The sequence below is a fragment of the Oryzias melastigma genome, linkage group LG20 (assembly GCF_002922805.2).
Source record: "Oryzias melastigma strain HK-1 linkage group LG20, ASM292280v2, whole genome shotgun sequence".
In the NCBI taxonomy this organism is placed as follows: Eukaryota; Metazoa; Chordata; class Actinopteri; order Beloniformes; family Adrianichthyidae; genus Oryzias; species Oryzias melastigma.
Window position 1 is genome coordinate 14,489,573 of NC_050531.1, and position 23,484 is coordinate 14,513,056.

The following is a 23,484-nucleotide window of genomic DNA, read 5'->3' on the forward strand; positions in this document are numbered from 1 at the left end:
TTTTTTCACTGGCAAATGTTGTCCTCTCTTTAATTTGTTTACTACATTTTGAAATAAACATATACATAAATACATACAAAGTTTCCAACTTTTTTGACAAAATGTGCATTTACATGGACTGTTCATTTGTAGTGGTCACTTGAACACACGTTGCCGAGGGCGATGTGAACATAAGACTTTTTTGGAGATGAATTTGTTTGTATTAATATTAGTGATATCATGAAGACAAAGATTTTTTTTTTTTTATCACAGTGTGAGTGCTTTTTAGAGTGCCCAACAAAGAAAAAAAGACTGTTTTTAGTTCATATTTCTTGTTTTCCTTTTGAAAATTCTAGGGTTATTTGTAAGTCTGCAGTATTAAAAATAGTGTTTTATAAGTACAAATGTTGAATGATTTTTACATTTTTACTGTTGCAAATTCCAAATATAGATTTGTGACCAAAAAATAAGGAGGGAGTGTTAAAACATTGCTAAAAAACATGTTTTATGTATGATCCTAAACAGCATTATGCGTACCTGTTGGGATGCTCCTTGACCACCTGGTACACTTTGAGCAGGAAGGTTTCATTGCGGAAAGCTCCGCTCACACACTCCTTGTAGAGGCGAAACTCAGCTGCGGTGACGGCCTCGCCCTCTGGGATCTGTGAGAGGTTGAACTTAAACTCCTTGTGGTGACGCCGCTGTGGGGAGAACTCCCTGTCGTACTCCGCTGTAGCAGAAAAACACAAGCAAACAGGAAGTATTGAATGAACTCGATTTTATTTAATAACATGAAAAACTGTCTTGTTTCTACAGAGAACATTGCTGTTCTCTTCATCACCCACAATCTGATTTTTGTGCCTACGAGGTTTCCGACATCAACAATTTCGTGTCAGTCGCTGGTTTTAAACTCATGTCTGTCTTCTAAAGTTAGTTTCCGTTTACAGCAGTGAATGATGAGCGGATTTGGTTCTTACAGAAACTCCACTCAAGTCAACCACAGAAGGCTTTCAAGCATGAAAAACGTGATTTACACATAAAGTCTAATAGGTTTTGTGGCTTTGAGTTTCCCTAAATAAATCATCAGTTTGGAGCAAAATCCCATGTTTTTTTTTTTTAAGTGGCAGCTTCCCAAAAAACTTGGAGACTTTCTGCAACCACTTCTGATGGTGTGAATAGACAAAAACCAACAAATGCCGTCCCTCCTATGTTTTTAGGAGCATGCAGCATAATGATCCTGCGGTCTCTGGAGAATTGGATTCTGTCACAGCAGGAGGGTTCTGTCTTGGACGGGCCAAGAGCTAGAAGTAGAGTCAGGCGAGACCCAAACATACATTTATTTTAGTTTTTTTTTCTTCATACTAAAGCATAAAAAATCACTCTAGTGCAGCGGTGGGCAAAGGGTTCTAAAATTTGACAAAAGGGCCTGAACAAAAGCAGATGAGTGGAGTGCTTTGGTAATCCACCTCATTAAAGAAAGAAATAGTTTGAAATCTGGAAAGAAAACATACATTAATTTTGATTATAATTAAAGCTAATATCTAAAATTGAATATTTTGTAGTTTTGTTCTCATTTGTTGCTCCAATATGTTGATGTCCCTCAGGGAAAACACAAACTTAGAGAAAAAGTTGCGTTCATGTGGTGTTGGAATGATCGGAAAATTGACCATCTGACTCGGAAAACACATAAACATCACAAAAACAGCAAATCTCCCAACACCTCGTAAACGCAGAATAACTTTCTGTACTGAGAGACTGCAGAATTACAGGGAAAATACAAAAATAATGAGGATTATCAAAAAAATGTATTGTAGTTTGGTGGTCCATAATAAAATAGTGGTGACACTACAAGCTGCATATGCATAGTTTACCAATTCCTGCTCAAGTGGGAGACAGCTTTTGTAAACTTTATGAAATAATTTTATAAAAATATTGACGGGATGAAAATATTAAAACTGACATAAATGATGTGGTCTATAAAATGGTTTTATTTAACCCATTCATGTACTTAATGCAACATTTTTATTTATTCTGAGTAAAATATCTCTCAAATTATGTATGATTTTCTCAAAACTGCTAAAAAAAAAGGTTGTTATTTAAAAACGTTGAAAAAAATGCAAATATAAATGATCTCCAACCAAAATAAACTAAAAATATAAATATCAATATATTTCGTATTTATTGAAAGAACCCCCTTTCAAAAATGTATGATATCTCCCTTCAATTACATATTTCAAACCCTAAATTACTCATTTTGCATTCAGATACTAAATGGCTTTTCTAGCTGTTTGTGTTAAGAAAGAAGCTTGACATCGTCAGGTTACAAATAATTTTTTTTGAGAAAAAGCTGCGTCTCTGTTTCTTCATAGATTCTGTGAAACTTTCTTTGCTAACATTTTTTTAACTATGTGACCACATAAAGTCTTGTAAAAGACAGACATTTGCTTTTCTACAGTATTTGGCATCTTGGTAATTATTATGACTCCTACTGAATTCCTTAAAAGTGTTAAGATTAGAAGTCCCACTCCGACCATCTTTTGTTTTATCGTAAAAGCGTTCCCACTGGTCTTTTGATTATGATTACACCGTTTTTAGCAAAAAGAATATATAAAAGAAAAACTGTCATTTTCTAGGGCATAGTTTCTGCAGAGCGGCAGGAGTTCCTTAGAAAGGCTGCTTTAAATTATGGGAGGACTGAGTAAGCCTACCCCTACTTCCCATTATCTATCTGTCTACACTTTGTCCTGCTAGCTTACAGCCCTATACAACCCAATGCTAACATAACTAGCATTTTTTCTGTCCCAAGCCGTAATCTTTTTCAAACTGCAATTTTTTTCCATTCGCTCCCAATTAATTTGAATAAGAAAATACCCATAAATGCAATTTTAAACGTAATTTTCTTTATATATAATCTTCAATTAGAAAAATGGTATAAAAAAAAATAAAAATAAAAAAACACACAATTTTAATCGGAATGGGTCTTAAATTAATGATTAAAAATAATGTTTTGCATAAAAAGGTATTTAATATCATCCTAAATCTTTTCATTTCTTTTTTTTTTATTAAAATGCTTGTTTTTTGTGTGAAATTAGAGCTTAAAATTATAACAGCAGATAGAATCTTCAATAGTTTTAACAAAAATATTTATTATGTAAAATTCTTTCATTTTTAAAATTTTCTGACTGTTTTGGGACAAAGTGAAAACCCAGGAAAACTTGCTGAAGAGTTCAATTGGTTTGCTGATTGTAGGATAATCCATAACCTTTTGCTTCTTCCATAATATTTTATTTTCCTTTACCTACTTTTCAGACTTTATTGAATTTGCTTAAAGGTTCTAAAGTTGGTCAGTAAGGGCATGTAAAGGAGTATTTTTCTTGTGTTTTTTCAGCCTTAAAAATACAGATTAAAGTCAATTACAAGCTAAGATGAAAGCTCTCGTGTTAAATGTGAGAAAACTTCCCTGCTTCTTTCGGATATGTGGTTTGTTATTCTTCCAATATCTTTCACATGTAGGCAGCTGGCAGCCAAAGACCTCTGTGGAGACATTTCTGGCACGTTTTATATCAACACATTTCTTTTGTGGATAAATTTGAGGCCAAAGGCTTAGGTAAGAAAAATTTTGTTTTGTACACGGGCCAGGCTTGTTAAAACTTTCTGGTAATTTTATGATGTGGGGGACCCACCCTGAATGTACCAATGACACATTTTGTTCCCAGGGTTAACGCTTTCAGAGAAAATGAAGTTGATGTGAAAACACTGGACCCAATCAGGCTCCCTGAAGTGGCAGCCACACCTTGTACCCACACCCAGGAAGGTCAAAGCCTCCCTGCTCTCCTGATATATCCAACTCTGGTGGAAGTTTCAAAATAAAAGCAAAAACTAAAGCATCTCACTTTTCCTGTCTGCACTTCACAGTCTTTCCACTGAGGCAAAGGAAACATCCAGCTGAGTGTTATTCCCATCACTGAGGCTTCTGTCAGATGTAACTGTGATTATTTAATCATCCTACTCCACAAACTGCCCACACATGAACACACACACACACACATCGGTGTGTGATAACAGGTCTGCTCTTGTGATGACAGGTAGATAGATCAGCCCGGCTTGTGTGTCCATGTGTGGAGGCTCTCCGCAGAGGTCACCGCACTGCAAATGACTTTTAAAAACGCTTGTTGGGCCTGAAGACAAACACGATGAAAAACTATATTCCCTTCTTAACAGTCTGGCTGGAAAAGTCAGATAAACTATAGGCAGGTGAGAAGGTCAGGAGAAGTTTATATGCATCATAAAATGTTCAACATCTGCACACAAAAACACACCTGCACTAGGAAGATTAGGAGCCGTTAATAACTTGGTGTGGCAGCGCTTATCAGATAAAGAGAAGATGAGATCTGATGTGTTTATGTTTCACTTATCAGAATTATTTTATCTAAGCGTTGATTTGCAGCTGAAAAGTAAATGTTCGTTCTGAGCCGTTTAATCGCGGCTTCGCTGATGACGCAGCAGAAAAATGTTCCCAGCATCACTGATTTAGAATCCCAGCTTGAAGGCTGTAATTAAAAGTTTCTCCCACAAGCTGCAGCTTTCCTCACAGCCGCTTCTCTAACTGGGGTAATACCAGATAACCTGATGGGAAGACTGCAGGCAGTTCGTCGTCATTAGCCGCCGCAGTTGGCTGCAGTGACAGCTAAAACCCACCAGCAACAGATGACAACACAGATGCCAAGATGTGCAAACACCTTGAGGCTCAGCTGCTTTGAAGGGCGGATTTCCTCGCTGTAATCTTGTGTTTTTCTTGGGAAAATCGTAAACCCAATTTGGGGATTTTACTTTTTAAAGCAGAATATCAACTTTCATTTTCTTTTTTTGACAAGAAAAGTTAGTTGGATTAAATTCTTTCTCACATTTAAACTCAAAAACATCAAAAGTTTATTTTGTTTTAGAGAAGAGGGGTTACTTTTGTAATAAAGGTTAACAAAATGATCAAACATGGAGGCAGCGGCGGTCTCACATGTCCCATTATGGCAGGTTTTCACTCTGCAAAAAAAAAAAAAAAAGCCTGGAAGCTGCTGAGTAGAATTCCAGCTGCTTTTCCACCTTCTCAGCTTGAAATTCGTTTGAATTCCACCGAGATTTTTGCAACTAAAAATCAAAAGAAAGTCCTCACACTGTGCATACAGGGAGCGTAACCTCCGTGCTAATCCTCCGTGACAGGAGATTGGAGACAGGAACTCACAAAAGGGACAGAGGGATTTAAAATGAGAGGATCCAGAGAGGAATTCATTCAAAGTCATTCTGTGTCATTCTAGTTTGTGGAAAACTCATGGAAAACAGTATCTTTTCATGATGCTTTATTTACACAATAGTTTATTTGGGGGTAATTATACAAAAAAAATGAGAATGAAGATACCTGCAGAACTAAATAAATGCTTAGTGAAAGTGTTTGGAAAAATTAAAATGATTATCATGACAGAAAATGACGGGAAAAGGAGGAGACAAAATGACAAAACCAGATGAAAAAAAAGAGAAAAGTCTGTCGTCATAGAGAGGACTGCAGTGAACCAAAGGCAGAAAGCATGAAGGAGGAAGAGGAAAGAGGCTCTGAGCTGCAGCGAGAGCCGGACAGACAGCTGCTGACAGAAAAAGAGTGAGGCGGAGGGTTTGCAGATTCACTTGGACACTTTCACAGAAGCTGTTCTCTCGTTTCCACCTGCGCAACATCTGGCTCTGCCGTCGCCGCTGCTGCTGTAGGTATTATGGCAGCTCACCCACACACAAACGCTCAGTAAGCACCCAGACAAACTTTAATATGGAGTTATTTTTGAGAGAAAAAAAATCATTATTAATTATTTTAATACGAAATGACATTAAATGCTTCAAAGTTCAATTGTGTAGCTAATAAATCCGCTTAAGCGAGCCACATTTTGGAAAAAAAAAAAAAAAGCTCAGCTGTTTGCAATCTTGTAGAAGATAAGCTAAAATTGCTATCTACGCATAGAGACAGAATTTTATGAACTTAGTTTAGTGTTCTCCTAAAAGAGACGGAAAAGTGCTGACAGAAAGACAATCAAGTGAAACTTTGTACCAGATGTGCCCTGAGCACAGAGGCAAGGTGAAATGATAACTGACCTTTGTAAAAGAGAAGAAAAAAGGTAATTTATTCAATCAACTTAATGGATTAGAACCCCAAAGCTACACAAAAAGAGGCCAGATTTTTTAAAATAAGTCAAAACTGTAATGTAAAAGACAAAACAGAACCATTAGAAAAGGAAATTTACCAAAAGTTTGATGCTATTTGACTGAAAAACAACTTTGTTTGCATGTTTTCAAGAGACAACCAAACCAACTGATTAAGGCTAAAGTCAAGATATACAAATTCATGACAACTGTGATGCATGGTGGCAGGAGGGTGATGATTTGTGCTACAGTTACAGGCCTTGAGCACTCGCAGCTGCTCAGGCTACGGTCACATATCCCAAAATCCCATCATCGCAAAATTATAACTTTTTCTTAAAACATCCACAGCCATTGTGTAAAAATGCAGCTGCCACCTTCCAGTTACAAATGTTGCCTCATGGTTACTTGTCAAATTTGCTGAAAAATGTCACCATGCGGCGGCATTTGTAACTGGGACACGAGTCAAAGTCAAGGCCCGGGGGGGGGGATCCGGCCCTCAGGGTAATTACGTATATCCGTTCCTCCAAACTGTTTTATATTATTATTATTGACGGCCCAATGTTATCTTGTAACATCCCAATTTAGACATAAAATATATTTCATGGAGAGCAAAATATTGAAAGTTATTTGAGCTTTATGTTAATTTATTCTAAGAATAATATTTCTGTCTGTTTTTATTCATATTAATGTAAGGAAAAATGTTTTAAAATTTTAACAATTTAGTTTTTTATGAGTTTAATAAACATTTTTCCTCTTCAGCCCACAGCCTACTGTGCGTATTGGATTTTGGGCCCCTGTAAGATTGAATTTGACACAACTGGACGATTTGGTCGGTCAGTGGCCGCTGGGCACATTTTGAGAGTAGTCCGGTGACAGACAGGAAGGCACGGACTATGGGTGGCTGAGGGCATTTACACATCGTCCATTCAGAGTTGCTGCAGGCCAGCGATTGACCACCAAGCCTGCTGTCACCTGATTTCATAATGGCATCATTCCCGCCTGACTGACTGACACCTGACTGCCGCCGACAACATTTATATGCATAAAAAGTTGACATCTAGAAAAACTAAAGAAACTATTGGAAACTTAGACTTTCCTAAAAATATATTGCTATTTACACATTCTAAATGTTTTTTTTAGGGCTGGGTATCAATAATAATTTCCAGAATTGATTCACTTCAATTCACCAGAGCCTAAATCACTTTGACTCCAATTTGTTTCGATACTTTCGATTTACTCAATACAATTCAATTCAATCCAATTTGAGTTTACATGGTTTACACATTTAGACACATTTGTCTAGAAATATACACTAATAATCTATATATGCTTTAAATATATGTATATTAATCTGATACAGTTCACATACTATACAATGTATTAGTGAAATAATGAGATTGTTAATAATATACAGTGTAACATGGTTTCTCAAAAGGAGAAGCTCTAAAATGTTTTGATGATTAACATTGTAAACATTGTTCTGCTTCTCCTGGAGGGTGTTTCTGTTTGGCCACTAGGTGGAGCTCATGCTATATATAGCATTACACTTTCTTCAAAACGAATAAGCAAAGATTGAGCAAAAAACTGTGATTTAGACCACAAATGGTTACTTTAAAAACTTTTCCTTTTGAAATTCATGCCTGTGAGTACATAAAGATGTTCACTTAGTCAGCGATATATATAATTATGTCGACCGAGCGTTAGCATTAGCCATCCTATGGGAAATTCCATTGAACGTTAGCATCAAGCTAGCAGACTTTAGCTTTATGTACTAAATTGATATTTTTATGGATCAATTTTTGATCTATTAAACTTAGATCAATTCAAATCACTTAATCGATTTCGTCAACCTAGCCTTAGTTTTTATCATTATTTTTAAATAATTAAATTACTTAAATTGAAATAATCTTCCACAAAGTTGTCTGTCAACGTGAGTCTTTAAACTTTAGGAGCAAAAGATGGATTTTATAGATGCATTGCAATTATTGATGCTGAAAATTGTGCAAAAAGCAGCAGAATCCTAAAAGAAAACAGGCTTTTCAGTTGCTGCTTTTAGATTGAATTTGTGGCCAAATGACATAAATTCTTCTTTGCACCTTTTTGTCTAATCCTTTTATAATCTTAAACTGAGGAAATTCTGTTAGATTATAGTCATCAACAATTTCAGAAATATTTACTGGACTATTTAACCACACTTTTATTGACTTTCGTAACATCAATATATTAAAAACAATCATAGTTTGAATGAATCCTTTGCACTCTAAAAACTTGTCAGCATGGCTGCATGCTTTGCAGAAAGCTAAACCAATAAAAACTGTTCTGGATGTCCGAGGCATGAGAAGAATTCATCTGTGTTTATGTAATTACAGCCCCTAATCTGTCTGCTTTTTCTCTTAGGCTTGATGGTTTCTGAGGAGAGATCAGATATGTCCATGTCTATTCACTATAAAAGTCTCAAAAAGTCCCCTGCAATTATCATTTTGACTTTCGCTGGAAACTGGATTCACAGCTCTCCAACAATCACCACAATATCAGTTGCAAAGAAAACATCTCATTAAGTGGAAATCTTTATTGTTTAAACACAAATCTTTCTAAAGAAGCAAAAGCCAGATTTAATGTCTTAAACTTTTTAACCTTTGGCACGGGTGATGTTTGGGAAGATAAAACATGGAGGCAGCTCTTTGCAGAGCAGCTCGAACATGCACACTGCTGCAGCTATGCTTGGCTGCCACTGCAGGAGATGTTTGCACCTCCTGCCATGCAGCTCTTTGTAGTCAGTCAGCTGGCAGTGCAGCTTCTAGCTCTGAGATGAAGGAGCGGCGGTCCGCTGGGAGCCATCATAATCTGTGAGCAGGGGTTTGTGCATGTGTCTTTAGGGACTCATCCTGTGCTCTGATCTTTTCCCCTGACCCTGGATCAAAACTGACACACTGAGCACCACGGGATGCACTAAGAAGCAGTTGTAAGGCCCCTGACTCGTCCGGCTGCACACACACACTAAGATAGTACAAAAAGGGAATAAAATCCTAATAAGTGGGAAAAAAATGGCCTGGTTTGCATCAGAACAAAAAGCAAAGGTTGCGTAGATGTTCATGACAAATTCGCAGACACTCGCAGAAGTCGGAGGTATGCAAAGTCAAGGCCAGCTAGCAGCATCCGTCCGTAGAGAGGATATGAGGCACTTAGACCAGTCCATTTGCAAGCTGTCAAGCTCCATTAGCAAACAGACAACAGCAGCCAACAGCTGTATGCCGTGTGTTCTGCAAAAGCCAAGAGTGGGATTTTAGCACATTGTTGTTTACTGATTCCCGAACAAGAGCTACAAACAGTAAAAGGTCAAGAAAAATGTTGTAAATTTACTTCTTTATAGTTTATTGTCAGTCCGGGAAAGAAAAAAGGAAGTTTTGAGAATGTGGGGCTTACTTCTTCTCAGTTTAAAAATGTGCTCTAAAGAGAACGGTGTAGATTAGTTCTATAAGGAGTTTCCCTTACGAAAACATTTCAATCAATCAATTGATCAACTTTTTACACAGAGGAAGTTGAAAGTGCTTTACAGGAGTACCAAAACTCCCACCCAATCCATTGATACATGATAATGTAGATATGTAAAATGTAAAACGAGATTCACAATAAAAAGCACAGAAAAACTATAATGCATATGTGGTGGACACTAGAGATCTCCATAGAAATAAATCATGAATACAAGTAAAACTTCCCTAATAAAAAACAAAGAAACAAATAAAAGGATGGATAGACTTTATATCCATAAATCCATTTTTTTCATCACTTTTGAGGGTTGCTGGAGCCTATCCCAGTTACTGTTGGGGAAAGGCGGGGGTACACCCTGGACATGTCACCAGTCTGTTGCAGGGCCACAATCACTCTCACATACACACTAGAGCAGGTATCCCCAAACTACGGCCCACGGGCCGGATCCGGCCCACCTCCATATCCGGCCCGGCCCCTGAACAATTTCAGAGAGGCATGATTTTTTTTTTCCAATCGGACTTTGAGATTGAGACCCGAAAATAACGTGCCCACCTTCTGCAATCTGTGTCCCTATCTTAAACCCCACCCCAAACAGTCAAAAAGAACAGAGTAGAGTTCCCTTTCTACATCGCAGTTCACCTTTCACGGTCTCTAGAAAAACTCTAGAATGGCTGCAATTAAAAGATCAGTAAGTAAACTGGGGCAAGACCAGGAAGAGCTTTAAAAACAAAATTAACAAGGAGTCAGTGAATTGTGTTTTCTGACTTTTTTCTGTGAATATCCCAGTAAGGGTTATTAATATTTGGTTAAGTGCGGCATTTTAGAAAACCGTAAATATTTACGTTCAGAACACTGTTAGCATCAATCACAGACAGAACTGTTAACAGAAAACTGCCTGCAAACTGTGAAGAAAAAGTTTGGGGACCCCTGCCTTAGAGCAACCATTTAACCTATGAAACATGTTTTTGGACTCTGGGAAGAAGCAAACTTGCCCTAGAGAAAACCCACCCTAAACATGAAAAAGGTAAATTAATCCAATTCAATACTAGAATACTTGTGCAGAAATTCATTTCAAAGAAACAAACTGACACTCATCCTCAGCCTCCCACAGGTTACAATGTGTAATGAGCTCATAGGACAAGCATCCATTGGAACAAAGAGGCCATTTGAACCATGTAATCACTTTTTTTGTTGCAGGAATCATCTTCCATATAATCCTTCAAAAACCATTTGGGTTTTTCTAGAGACCTATCCAAAAGCATGACACGCTATGTCAGGCATTCTCCCCCTCGAACGCAAACGGACACACACAGTATCTGCAAAGTTTTGTGTTTTTTTGTTCCCACTGCCCCAACCTCCATCACCACTGCATTCCATCCAAGATAATAAAATGAAGTCTGGATACACATCCCATGTTTTTGTAGTATTGAGGGTTCTTTTCTCTTTTTTTTAGCCGGAGTGCAGCATGTGGAGGTTTGGTGTATGCCTAACCTCGAGGCTAGAAGGATAATTTGCTGTAATTGCTCCTCTGCTGGGGTTTTGCTAACAGATAGATATCTGAGGTATGGCTGCTGGACTGTGCGGTATCACTATTTTCCATCAATGTACTGACAGCTGACTGGTAGCAGTCTGAGACTTAACTCTCTGTTGAGTCTCCAGATGGCCTCCAGGTAGCTGGAAATGTCATACCTGTGTGTCAATGGGAGATTTTATTCCATCTTTCCAGCCACTATTATCCAGGATTAAGATGTGGACCCCCTAACGCTACAACCAGGGAGTTACATGGCACAAGAATATCCCTGTATTTTTTTGTTATTTCATATTTTATGCCATATTTTAAATTGTAGCAAAGTGTTTTCTTAAAAAATAGTATAGCACATTCCCTTCAATCATTCAAAATACTATTTTACTTCAATATTAGTTATACTTTGACTCAAATAAGTTAAAGAAAACAGAAATATTAACCTTTCTGATGTGTTCTAGACAGGACGGGTGTGACAATGAGGGTTTGTCGAGGTTACAAGTTTATTTTAAGATGATAAAATTAACATGCCTATTGACTATCAAAAAAAGGGATAGATTATAGGGATAATTACTTCACCCATTGGTCATCTGGATACACAGTTTGAATTGTGTTCTGAAATGTGGCAGCTTTAAGATTTAATGATTACCTGTCAATCATAAAAAATATTACCTCAAAAAAGCTATATTCTATGTTAAAAATTTCACCTTAATACACTTCATATGGGTACTGCATATAAAGAAGTTACAATTTAATAGTTAATTATTCCTTATTTATGTATTAACTAACATTTTTACAAAGCATCTCTTGCATATTGAGGTAAAACACTCTTGCAACAAGCCCCAAGTGGTTACCTGGTGAACTGCATCATTTTTTTTTCTTAAATCTGCTTCAATCTGGAAGTCAAAACAATAACAGAGTAAATCTTAAAAAAATATTTTTATTTGTTGTTTCCTGGGCAGAAATTGTGAATTAAATCGGCACAGTCCTTTAGCTTAGATACGATAGAAGCTTCCAGAATGCCTCACTAGCATGCATTTTTCACATTTTTGCAAAGAAAGTTTACAAAATATTTAAAATGGGGAAAAAATCTAATATTTTGTATTGGTATTTTGATTGATTAGTTGCAGTGAAAATGAAAAATGTTCGTCACCAGAGAGGTTGTGTAGAGATAACCCTGACATACAGCTGTCAGCAGACTAATCCACAACAATTTACGACTGAATCATAAAACAGCATTAACATAGTGAAACAGATTTTCCCTACTATAAATCTTTGACACTAAAACAATAAAAAAATCATAATTGTGGTTTATTTTGTATCACCACATTAAATTAATTAGTTTATGCTCAAGATCCACACGTTCTTGGACTTTAAATGTTAAAAAAGCCAAAGTTCAATCTGGAGTTGCATCGTTTTAAAGATTTTGTAAAACACATTAGGTTGTACAAACAGGACAGAACCTTTTACGGTTAAACCCCCCTCATGTAACATTCACATGCATGTCTAGGTTTCACATAGTATTTGAACTGATTCAGACGTTTGTCAAAATAGCCACAGACAATCACCCAATGAAATGAATGGCGAGTTGTGATTTCCCCTGAAGTCCCCATAAAAACATGCGCTGGTTTCACCGGACACCGCTTCACGCCAACGAGCTGTCAGCGAAAGATGGAGCAACATCTTTTCCACATTCATAAGAAAATTCCATGAAATCAGAACTGAAATGAGCTGGAAAATAAACAACACAGATTTTCTTTTTTCTTCCTCAAAACTATATGGGACGCTAATAAAAATGTCAAACTCGGGGAGAACAGCTGTTTCAACAGTGAGAATAATAGAAGTCTCCTTTACGCAGATTCAATGTGATAAATAGAGATGTGCAGTGATGGAAGGAAAACTTCCCAAAAATGATTTAAATCAAGCTTTTTTTATCCTTTATCTTTGACGTTTCTCCTTCAATTGGAGTCCACTTCATCCACATCTTGTTCTCATTGGGAGCTGAATCCGCAGAAAAACTACCAACCTTTTCATTTTGTCACGAACAAGAAAACAAACCGAACCAAACACAGTACTCATAAACAAAGCTGGTGAAAGAAAACACTTTGCGGTCTAACATATGTAACTGACAGCAGAAACCCAACACTCCAAGGAACAATCCTAGATTGCGCTGAACCCCTAAAGATGCAGTTTGTTAGTATATGATGCAGGGGTGTCCAATTATCTTGTTAATTGCCATTAATTGGTTAATTAATTAATTACAATTTTTTTTTTATCTGCTGAAAACATCTCTCTCTTGGATTGTGTCTGAATTCCCTCACTACTCACTATAGTGCACTATATAGTCCATTTTTAATTTTGTAGTTCTGTCCAAATTTACAATTCCAAAACCCAGTGCCCTAGAAATTTCCCAGAAGTCTCTGCAAAAAACCAGTCTGCAATTGATGCTCACTAGATCGGAAGCGGCCTCCATTCCGCACCGCTTCCCAGCGCTTCTGCGCCCGGTGTGAACCAGGCGTTTGTGTCCATGTATGCGGCGCGTGCCGTGTCATTGCTATGACATCATCAATGTGCGACTTTGTATTTCCTATGAGAAGTGATCCAAAACAAATCCACAACTCATATCTATTATGTAAGGGATGAAGCCCGATGAGGTGTTTGTTATCATAAATTAATGGGGTACGCGGAGGGCTGATCGCATCAATGGTTCATCACAAAGTAGGTCAACACGTATCGTGGTATTAATAAGAAGTTTGTCGCCAATATTTTGGGATTGCTCAGAAAATAATTCCTACTGTTCTTTAATGTGTTAAATAAGAGGACTCTGTTCTTTTTCTTCTTAACTGTTGGGGATTGAAGAAAATCCCCCTAGTTGATGTAAAAGTAAAGGTTGGAAACTTCATAAAGTCACTTTTTTTATTGTGATTTGATGTTTTACTGGGCCACAATATCATAAATTCAAATAAAAATATCTCAAAAGGAGGCTTTTTACAGCAATTATTAGATTAGATTAAAACAGATGAATTAATTAATCGCATAACAGCACTACAATGATGTCCCTTTGTTGATATAAGTTACTAGGAAAAGCATGTAGACGGGCTGCAGAGGATGGTTTGTACTAGTACTTCAGAGGTTTTTCAAAACACTGTTGCTTAGACACCAAATGAAATCTCCAAAATCAAATTCACCATTATTATTTTCTATTTAAGTCAATATTTATGGAGCAGGTCTGCAACCCAAGCAAAGAGAGGGTTTGACCACGAGAGCGCAGACCACTGACCCCTTTGAGGAATTGCTTCCTGACGATTGGGAATATTGAATACTCCATCAGCGGAGATCTTTGCTCCTGCCTTTGGATTGACTTGAGTTCTGCTAAATTTTTGTGGCTTTGAACTGTTACCAGAACTCAGTTAAATGATTTTTCAGTTGGACAAAAGTCCCTGTTTTATTTACTCATCCGTGTTTGCAGGAAGCTGTTTGAGGACTTACGCAGACCTGTGGCTGTGTGTGGCAGTGGCCTTGTACTTTTACTTTTTTTTTTTATTCTCATGACACTTGATTTCTATCCCCGTATGTGCTCCTTTAGGTGCGTCTGAAGGATCCACAGCACATATGCAGCACAGAAACCTGCTTTGGTTGTTAATGTATGCTTTACGGCAGCAGGTGTGCGTGTGTGTGAGTCTGTGTGTGTGTCGCAGCGAAGCCGGTCTGGTCTTAGATTTAGAGGAGGAAGCCAGTGTCAGAGCTGAGAGATGAATCCCTCCTGTGGGATCCGATAAATAAGGAAAAAATATCTTTGAAAAAGGGAAACGCAGCTGTTTCCAAAGAGAAGTCAAAATAGCGGCTTCGCATTCCACAGTCGAAAGGTAGAAGGCCGCCTCATTCTCTTCCCTCTCCATCTTCACCTCCGCCTTGCTCCCTCCTCCACTCTCTCCGTCATGAAGACAGTCAGACCTCAGCGTAATTCTCTCTGGAACAACTGCGGCGACCACAATGCATTTCAGCGGCTTTGAAGCAGAGCAAACGATCCACTGATAAATCAGTCTATGTTGGGTTCTCCACCCCCCTAGGGCTGACTTAAATGTAAGACCTTCTGCCTGTTTTACACAAGGGCTCTGCTCCAAAAACAGCCACTGTAATCAGATACCTGGATATTTAAAAAGCAGGAGGGCTTTGAAAAAATAAAAAAATAAAAACTGGAGAAAAATAAAGTTTCTAATAATACATCTGTCTGTAATGTTCAATGTCAGCACAGCGCTGGGAAGTAGGGAAGCCTGTGGATCAGCACACGGTCTCAGCTTTATTGAAAGCAAATATTGTACATGACTGCTTTGCTCATATGTATTATTAAGCAGAAACATGGTGTCTGCGGCTGGAAATCCACACAAAACTGTAATCAGGCAAAGAAGTTAAAAAAAAAACAAATAAATGATAAAATGCAAACACTATAACATTTCATTTCTTTTTAGAAGAAGATTCCATCATATAAAATTGACACAATTCATATAAAAGTGACTAAAATCTGAAACATTTTCTTTCAATAAGCAACAAAATATGTGTTAAATGTTTTTATTTAAAAAAAGTTAAAAATTAACCACTAACACATGTTTTCCAATCATCTTTTGAACTATTTTAAAAGCGTCCCCAGTAGTGTCCTTATTATTATTATGCAGTTTTTATCAATAATCATAAAACCTGTGTTGTCTCCAAGGATATAGTTTCTGCAGAGCGGCAACTGTAAGCCTACCTACACTTCCCCTCATCCATCTGTTTATACTCTCCCTCTGTCAGGACTCAGAGCTCTGTCCCCCCTCTGGTCACCGGTGGGATCCATCTCCAGAGCACTGACTGAACTACATCTCCCAGCAACCCCAGCGCACAGTTCCTGGATGCTACTCAGCTGTCTCTCATTTGCCAATCACACACAGGACACTTAAGCACTGAACAGAGCCTCACTCAGTGTAAAGTATTATTTGTGTCACTGTCATTTAAAAAGAAAAGAAGAAAAAAAAAATTTATTTATGTGCAGATGTAGTTTATTTTCTACGTAACCCCCACCTGCAGCCCTTGTTTTTCCTCTATCACTTTTTTAGAACCTTACTGGTTAAGGCACATTCATTGTATGTTTGTTTCTTATTTTGAAAAATATTTTGTTGAAATCTGACAATATTGATTGTTCCCTTTAAGAAATAATATTTCTTAATTTACCAAAAGAAAAGCAGCATGAATTTGTGGGTAAAGGCACTTTGTGTATGAGATGCAGTGGCAGAACTTAGCATTGTAATCATTAAAATATAAGGATTTTTTAACCATTTTATTATCATAAAAGGTGAAATAATATACAGGTAGAGTTTTTTTCTGAGTCGATCTCTTTAAAGGAAATTCTAGAAAATTATACTGTGATACCCATCTTATCATGAGATGTGTTATCCTATATTTATAAATATATATCATCAGATTTCTGCCAATACACACCCCTCTTTCTGTGTCACAAATGGAACCTTTTTTCAAACTGTAGTTTTTCATCTGCTCCTGATTCACAACGATCTGAATAAAGAAATACTCAGAATTGCAGTTTAAAGCTGAACTTTCTTTATTTATGAACATTATTTTCATCATAGTGGGTCTTCAAACTAAGTTTATTTTGCTATTGACTTACTTTCCTAATGAGATTATTTTTCCTGCAGGACAAAAAAAACTATTTTTTGTGAAAAGAGGGTCTTTTGACTTTCTTAAGATTCTGTTTTGGAAGTGTGCACAACTCTGAGCGTGCTGATCACAGTCAACACAACAACAAACAGAAGACTTCCTTTTGGAGTCTTGCTGGACTTTTGAGCAGTTAGATAAGGTAACTAGGAGACGGGCTGCTTGGAGGTGTGGACGGTGTCTGTGCAGGAGGAAGGACTGGGCAGAGCTTCCCCTGCACATCCTTATGATAAGATCCTGATATCCAAACTTCCACATGGCACTTGGGGGAGGATGTACAGTTTTTTTGACAATGAGTTGCTTTAATTGACAGTTACTTTTGCACTCAACGACATACACTTAATTGTTTGGTACTTGAACATGTGATTTATTTGAAGCTGAACACTGTACATTTCTGAATAATATAGCCTTTCTCTTAGCTTCTTATCCTTCAATATATTCCCCTTTTAGTGTCAAGCCTGGAAAGTCACTCTGAGGGTCAAACTTGGACTCATAAATTTGTCGGCGGCAGCAGAGTTGTGAGGCGGACTACTTCTTCTTCTTCTGGAGGGTCAGCGCCGTTTGCGCTTGCATGGGGGCCCTTTTCTCCGCGTTGTTGTTTCAGGCACGTCCTCTTCTGAGAGGCAGCCAGTCTGACAACACGGAGGGGAAAAAAGCGAGCGGTGTGGGATTTTTTTTTTTTTTCTATGTGACAAAAGTGGGAGCTTCTCGTTTTCTTAAGAGTCCCTTCAGCAATGCAGACAGACACAGCGTGGATGAGTGTGCACATGCAGGAAAAACGCAACCCTAACAACTTAGCATGCTAAATAAACACCCAGTGTTTATGGACATCGCATTTCCATGCCCATTGTGTTTCAAAGGAATTGAATTCTCCTGAAGTGAACTCGGAAATGGGAAATAATTCTAGAGCAGGTGGAACAATGTTTAGTCTCCACAATGCATCTGAATGAAAAACCTTTATTATAAAGTATTTTTTATCATTTTGAACATTAAATAAACACTTGACACAGCTTTTTTTTTTACTTTTTATACACCAAGGAGCAATAGAACCATAAAAAGGGCAGATTAATAAAGTGTTGATGGCATTAAATGTTCTGTTTTTGCAACAAATATAATTACATTTCAAAATATTGCCTTTATAAAAAAATAGTTATGTTTTGATGGTTTAATGGCTTTAGGGAAGACATGAAATATATCTAAGCTTTTGTGGTGAAAGTAGTGCTTTTAACATGTTTTTGTGGCATTTCTCTCATGACGGAGGACATATATTGAGAAAATTGAGCTTTAAATTTGCATATCAGAGTATTTCTTTATTCAAATTGTTCCAAATCAGGAGAAGACAAGAAACGATGCTCAAACGATGCATCCATTTCTTTGTTAACCTCGTCTGAGATGGCATTTGACTCAAAAATGTAGAGCTGGATAGCTCCAATATTTGTTCCACCTCTAATGTCAGCTTTGGGGTGTGAGGGGTTATAAGCTTGTGGGAGTGTGTGTAAACAGAAAGCTAAGGGGAAGGGGGCGGGGTTACTCTGTGCAAACAGCCCCACCCACAACTCAGGGGCAAATTTTTAATGAACTGCTGCCGCTCTGCAGAAACTATGTTCTAAAACAACAGTTTTTTTTTTATTATTTTGGCTAAAAATCATAATTAAAAGACCATTAGGAACGCATTTCCAAAAGATTACAAATAATCAAAGTGGGTTTCTAAAGTATGTTTAAAATGAGGTGATGATGCACACATTCTAGTTTTCTATGCAGCCGTAAGAAACAAACACGCCACTCGGCTCGTTCAAGGTCACCGAAGGCTTTAAATCAGCTGACATCTGCCCCCACCCTTCAAACATCCTCCACATGGTTCTCCTTTCTTCATCCCTTTATTGATTTGAGATGAATTTCCCACAAATTCACAGAAGAATGTGACAGCGGGAAAAACCCAACGTGACATTTACGCCGTTCCCGCCTGCTGCCAAACGCCCCGGTCGTTATGATAATGGATGGAGTTTACTGGGCACGGGAGGAGACTCTTCTGCAGGGGTTCAGAGGTTCACAACCTTTATCGCCCCCCCTTTAAATTCCAAAGGCAAACAAGCTCCGGTAACCAGAAAATACTGTGTAGCGTAACCCCACATCTCAATAATCTCGGCAAATGAGTCATCTGAGGGAGGAAAACGTGGTCTAAAAGCAAAATCTTTGCAGGATTTTTTTTAAAAAGCAACATGGAAACAAAGGACTGTTTAATGTAAATTCAAAAGAGTCCTTTTAATCTCCCATAACAACACGGTATGAAGAGACTGGAGCTGTGAAGCACTCGGGGGACCCACGGGGTCAGCGTGAATAGAGCTGTTTTAGAACGTCAGATCACTGCAGCATCTGCAGTCCATGTTTCACATGGAACAGTAAAACACTTTCATCTGTGGGTCACCTGACCTTTCTGCGAGAGCTCCCAGCCACTCTGCAAACATCTGCAACACAAGGTCGCTGTATATCTGCATAAACACCACCTGATTTAAACAAAGATCCGTAGAAAATGATGCCTAAATACGGGAAATTTTCATGATAAATCATCTTCATATAATAGGCTGTTCATAAATAAATGTGTTGTTATGTGCGGGTTTCAGGCAAAATCCGACAGGTTGATATATATATTTTAAAAAAGCTGTTTATCTGCTGTCTTTATCTTTAAAAAAAAGAAGAAAAGAATAAAGAGATTTAGGGCAAGTCTAGTCGAGGTGCAACCATCCATCATTCTGTCAATTCAGGCAGACGGAACAAAACAACAGACGAGTCCAACAAAAGTCTGGCTGGAAAAGTCAAATAAAAATCACAAATATTGTCACTTTTTGGAGCTCAAATGGAAATTTTTGGGATTTTTTTTTTCTATTCCATAATTAACTTTATAGCTTTTTTCTGACACGTCAACAGACTTTTTAAAGTAAAGTCATTTATTACAATCTAAAATCCTCATAAAACATTCAAACAAAACAATATATTTACAACTTTGTGGACCAAACATTAAGAAAGTTCATGAATCTTTTGTTTTCTTTTTGTCTCCACCCTTCACATATGCAGACATGAGATGTGCAAACAAAGCACGACACAAACACTATTTCTAATGACCTCTCGTGTGTGGGCTCCACACTTAAAACAACACAAAGACGGAGAGTTTTGAAAAACCCTCTTAAAGAGGAGACAGGGCGACAAGAGGGGCTCATCTACACCAAGTTGTGTTGTTGTGGGTGACATGCAAACAGAGGCAGTTGCAGAAAAGGCGACACAAGAAAGTGAAACTCTTAAAGACACAGAACACAAAACAGAGCAAATTCCTGGCTGTCTGCAGCCACAGGTGATAGATGAGAGCAGCAGCTCCTAATCAGATGTTCCTGAAGCTTTATCAGGCCTGTTCACTGAATCGTTACCAGCAGGGAGTGTGCTGCACTTCACCTCCTTATCTGGTCACACTCCTTCATCCCGCTGCACTATCGCTCCGAGCTGGAGCTGCGCCCGACCAGAGACACAAGAATTGATGGGAAGGGAAAAGGCCGGCAGGAGAAGAGCGCGGCCAGAGGTGTAATCTCTGTACTTAGCCTCAATCTCAGCTGCCATCACGTCAAGGAGGAGAGTTATGGCGTGAGAGGGAGAGATATGATCGGGGTGGGTGGGCGTAGGGCTGAAGGAGCCTTGTGTGTACGTGCTGGGCGTTCGAGCGGGGTGTGACAGAGATGACTTCAACTTTAAATGGAATGCTATGTTCATAAATGCTGACCTGAAAGGTCATCCCAGCTCTCACCACTTATGAACAACTGCAGACTCACAACTAACTAAGAACAAACTGCTTGTTTTTAGACATTCAAGATATTTTATCATGTTTTACGTCATTTATTCTACACTTTTTCCTGGTTTTCTCTAAATCATTAACAGCTAAGATGTAGAACTAAGAAAAAAACGTATTAAAATTCCTTTTGTTCTATACTTTAACAGCAATAAAACTTAATTTAAGACCCGGAATAACTCAAATTCCAATGTAATTTATGTATCAATTTTAAGGATTTTGAATTTCAAGAAATGTTGACAAATTTTAGATTAGCAGTCATTCTCATTACTTTGGAAACAAAAGATCCATGTTCTAAAAACAAGTTTTAGTTTTAGGGTGTTTTAAGACTGAAAAAAATCCCTTGATCCAGACCGAGTCCACTTCATTTGGTCTGAATCGAGTCCTGAACTTTGTGTTTGGTCTCTATTCTGACTGATGTCTATTTCTGTTTCGAACCAACACTTGTAAACAAAACCATGTGACTAAATGAGGGCGGGGCAAAGCAAGAAGAGAAGGAATGAAAGAGGTCCTACGTTTTGCAATTCTCTTTAACCGAATGTTTCCAGTCTGAACACACCTTTATATTTCATGAGGATTTATTAAGATGGGCCAACTTGTACTAAGATCATATTCTCATTAACTGAACATTTTCTTCTAAAATGAGTCATTTGCTATTTTTGCACTAGTTTTTTTGGTCTTTTAATTAAAATGAACTACAATTAGCCACGTAAAAATTCTAAAAATACAAATCATTTGGTCAGAACGAGCAAAAAATACTTATTAGGCTCTAAAACATTTAATTTAAAGTAATTCTACTTAACATTTTTTTAGCCTATTTTTACCTTTTGAATGCTTGTGTGGAATTCCTTGTTTGTAGATTTTGATATCTTAATATAAGATTTCTTAAGTAAAATGCAAGGTGGACGGATAATCTAGTGATTTTCTATGTAAGATTAGCGTTCTTTTCCTTTTTCAGGCTCCGTCCTCCTTCAGTGAGAGTCATATGCTGTTTAAAGGTGAGCTACAAAGCTGTTGTGTAACACTTCATGCTTTAAAAAACACAAAGTCAGACTGGAAAAGGCATAATCGGGTTAACCGAAGATGTTTCCTACATCAACCCCGTTTGTCTCTGGAGGCCGTGGCGTGTTTTTGCCAGAAGTTCTGACAACCAATACAATCCAAACACAGGGAAAGGGAAACGCTGAAACCCAATAAGCGGAATTATTTGTGTGTCTTGGGTCATTCTTGAGCAAGTTCAAATACATTTGTACCTGCAGTGAAAAAAGATCTTACAATTGAATATCTCTACCATTAGTTTTTTTAGTTTTATTACTGAGTTTTTAGGCCGCCAAATATCTTGGATTCACAGCTGATAATGCTCCTTAGAGTGTTTTAAAGCTATGAAACGACAGGTGGTCCTCTGTTCCTTACAGGAAGGGCTTTATGACAATTTATCGACTTTTCTCACTCAAACAATTGGTTCTTTGATTGGAGCCAACTGATCATTTGATCATGAAGGGACTTTGGGACACATTTCTCAGCAGAGGATGTGGCTTACCTGAGCTTAAACAGTGAGAAATGCATCATAAGACGAGCAAAATAGCCATTTAATAATGGCACTTCATTTCTAAATAAGCCCCAGGCCGTCTGGACGCAGCTAATCTTATAAAAACCCACTTTTTTTTTTAAAGCTTTCTAGTTAGTTTTCCATTTTAACCCTCTACTACCAGAGTTCCAGTGTTTATGTTCTTTGATTTTCTGTAAAAGATCTCCTGCTCCTTTCTGTACTTTTTTCGACAAAACTCAATCACAATTTCAGCAATCTTTATTTCAAAACGCTTAGCTCCTTGTACTTTTGGTATTAATAAATTTCATAATTTCTGAAATGTTTAGCAAAATATGCCCCATAGGGAATGAACAAGAAATTCTTCAAAAACTTTGTGAACTTTGAAACTTTACATACTTCCAGCTATGCCATTCAAACTTTAGTGTTGAGCAACAACTTAATTAGGCTTTAAATTTAGCAACATGCTAGCTGTTTTTGGCTAATTAAAACATTTTTTTCCTGTTTTTTTAGGCTAAATTTAAGTAAAGCTAATATCTTAGCATTATGCTAGCTGTTTTGTCAAAATTTGGCTTTTTTAAGTTATTTAGGCAAATTTGGAGTTTAGCTAATATTTTAGCATTATGCTAGCTGTTTGTCAAAATTAGACATTTCTCCATTTTTTGCTATTTTAGCATTTAGCTAATATTTTGGCAAGCTATCAGCTTTAGCATTTTCAGCTATTAACTCTAGCATCTTCAGCAGCCACATTCAGCTTACAGCATTCGCACTTGCATTATCACAGGTAATGCTATACATCTAGTTTTTTTTTTTTTTATTGTTAATGCAATCAATGTAATTCCATGTTCTGCTTTTCTCCTTTAGAATCTGCTGGAATTTCGTTGATCGCAATAACAATTAAAAAAGTTACTGTAGGTTGAAGATTTTGTGTTTAAGCGTCGCCGATTAAAGTGGTTAAAGTGTATGAGATTGAAAGCCTGGCTGTGGATGGGAAAAAATGATAAAATCAGTTTTAAATATTTGATGAAAAATCATTTTAAGCTAATTTTTCAGACAAAAAATCAATCTGGGTCTGAGTATCTAGAACAGAACCTTTGCATAGGATAATTTAAGGTGTCCAGGTTCTGTTTGATGAGATTAACTGGAAAATTAATTAATTAATTTTATGTGCAAATTCAATTCAATCTCAGCCAGTGAATAAGTACTGGTCCTTTCACAGTTTTTCTGGTGCAA

General features: G+C 37.4%; 1 protein-coding gene and 1 long non-coding RNA gene across 2 annotated transcripts in view; one reads left to right on the plus strand and one right to left on the minus strand.

The window, feature by feature from the left end:
* bmp6 (bone morphogenetic protein 6) overlaps nt 1–23,484 on the minus strand; it is a 50,167-nt gene that overhangs the window by 23,038 nt on the left and 3,645 nt on the right. The window contains exon 2 of the mRNA XM_024280053.2: nt 517–709. Coding sequence (XP_024135821.1) covers nt 517–709 — 193 coding nt within the window. The remainder of the gene's footprint in view (nt 1–516; nt 710–23,484) is intronic.
* LOC118600233 lies at nt 5,219–16,170 on the plus strand. Its single transcript, XR_004949845.1, has 2 exons — nt 5,219–5,726; nt 15,959–16,170. It is a non-coding gene; the product is annotated as an uncharacterized LOC118600233 (long non-coding RNA).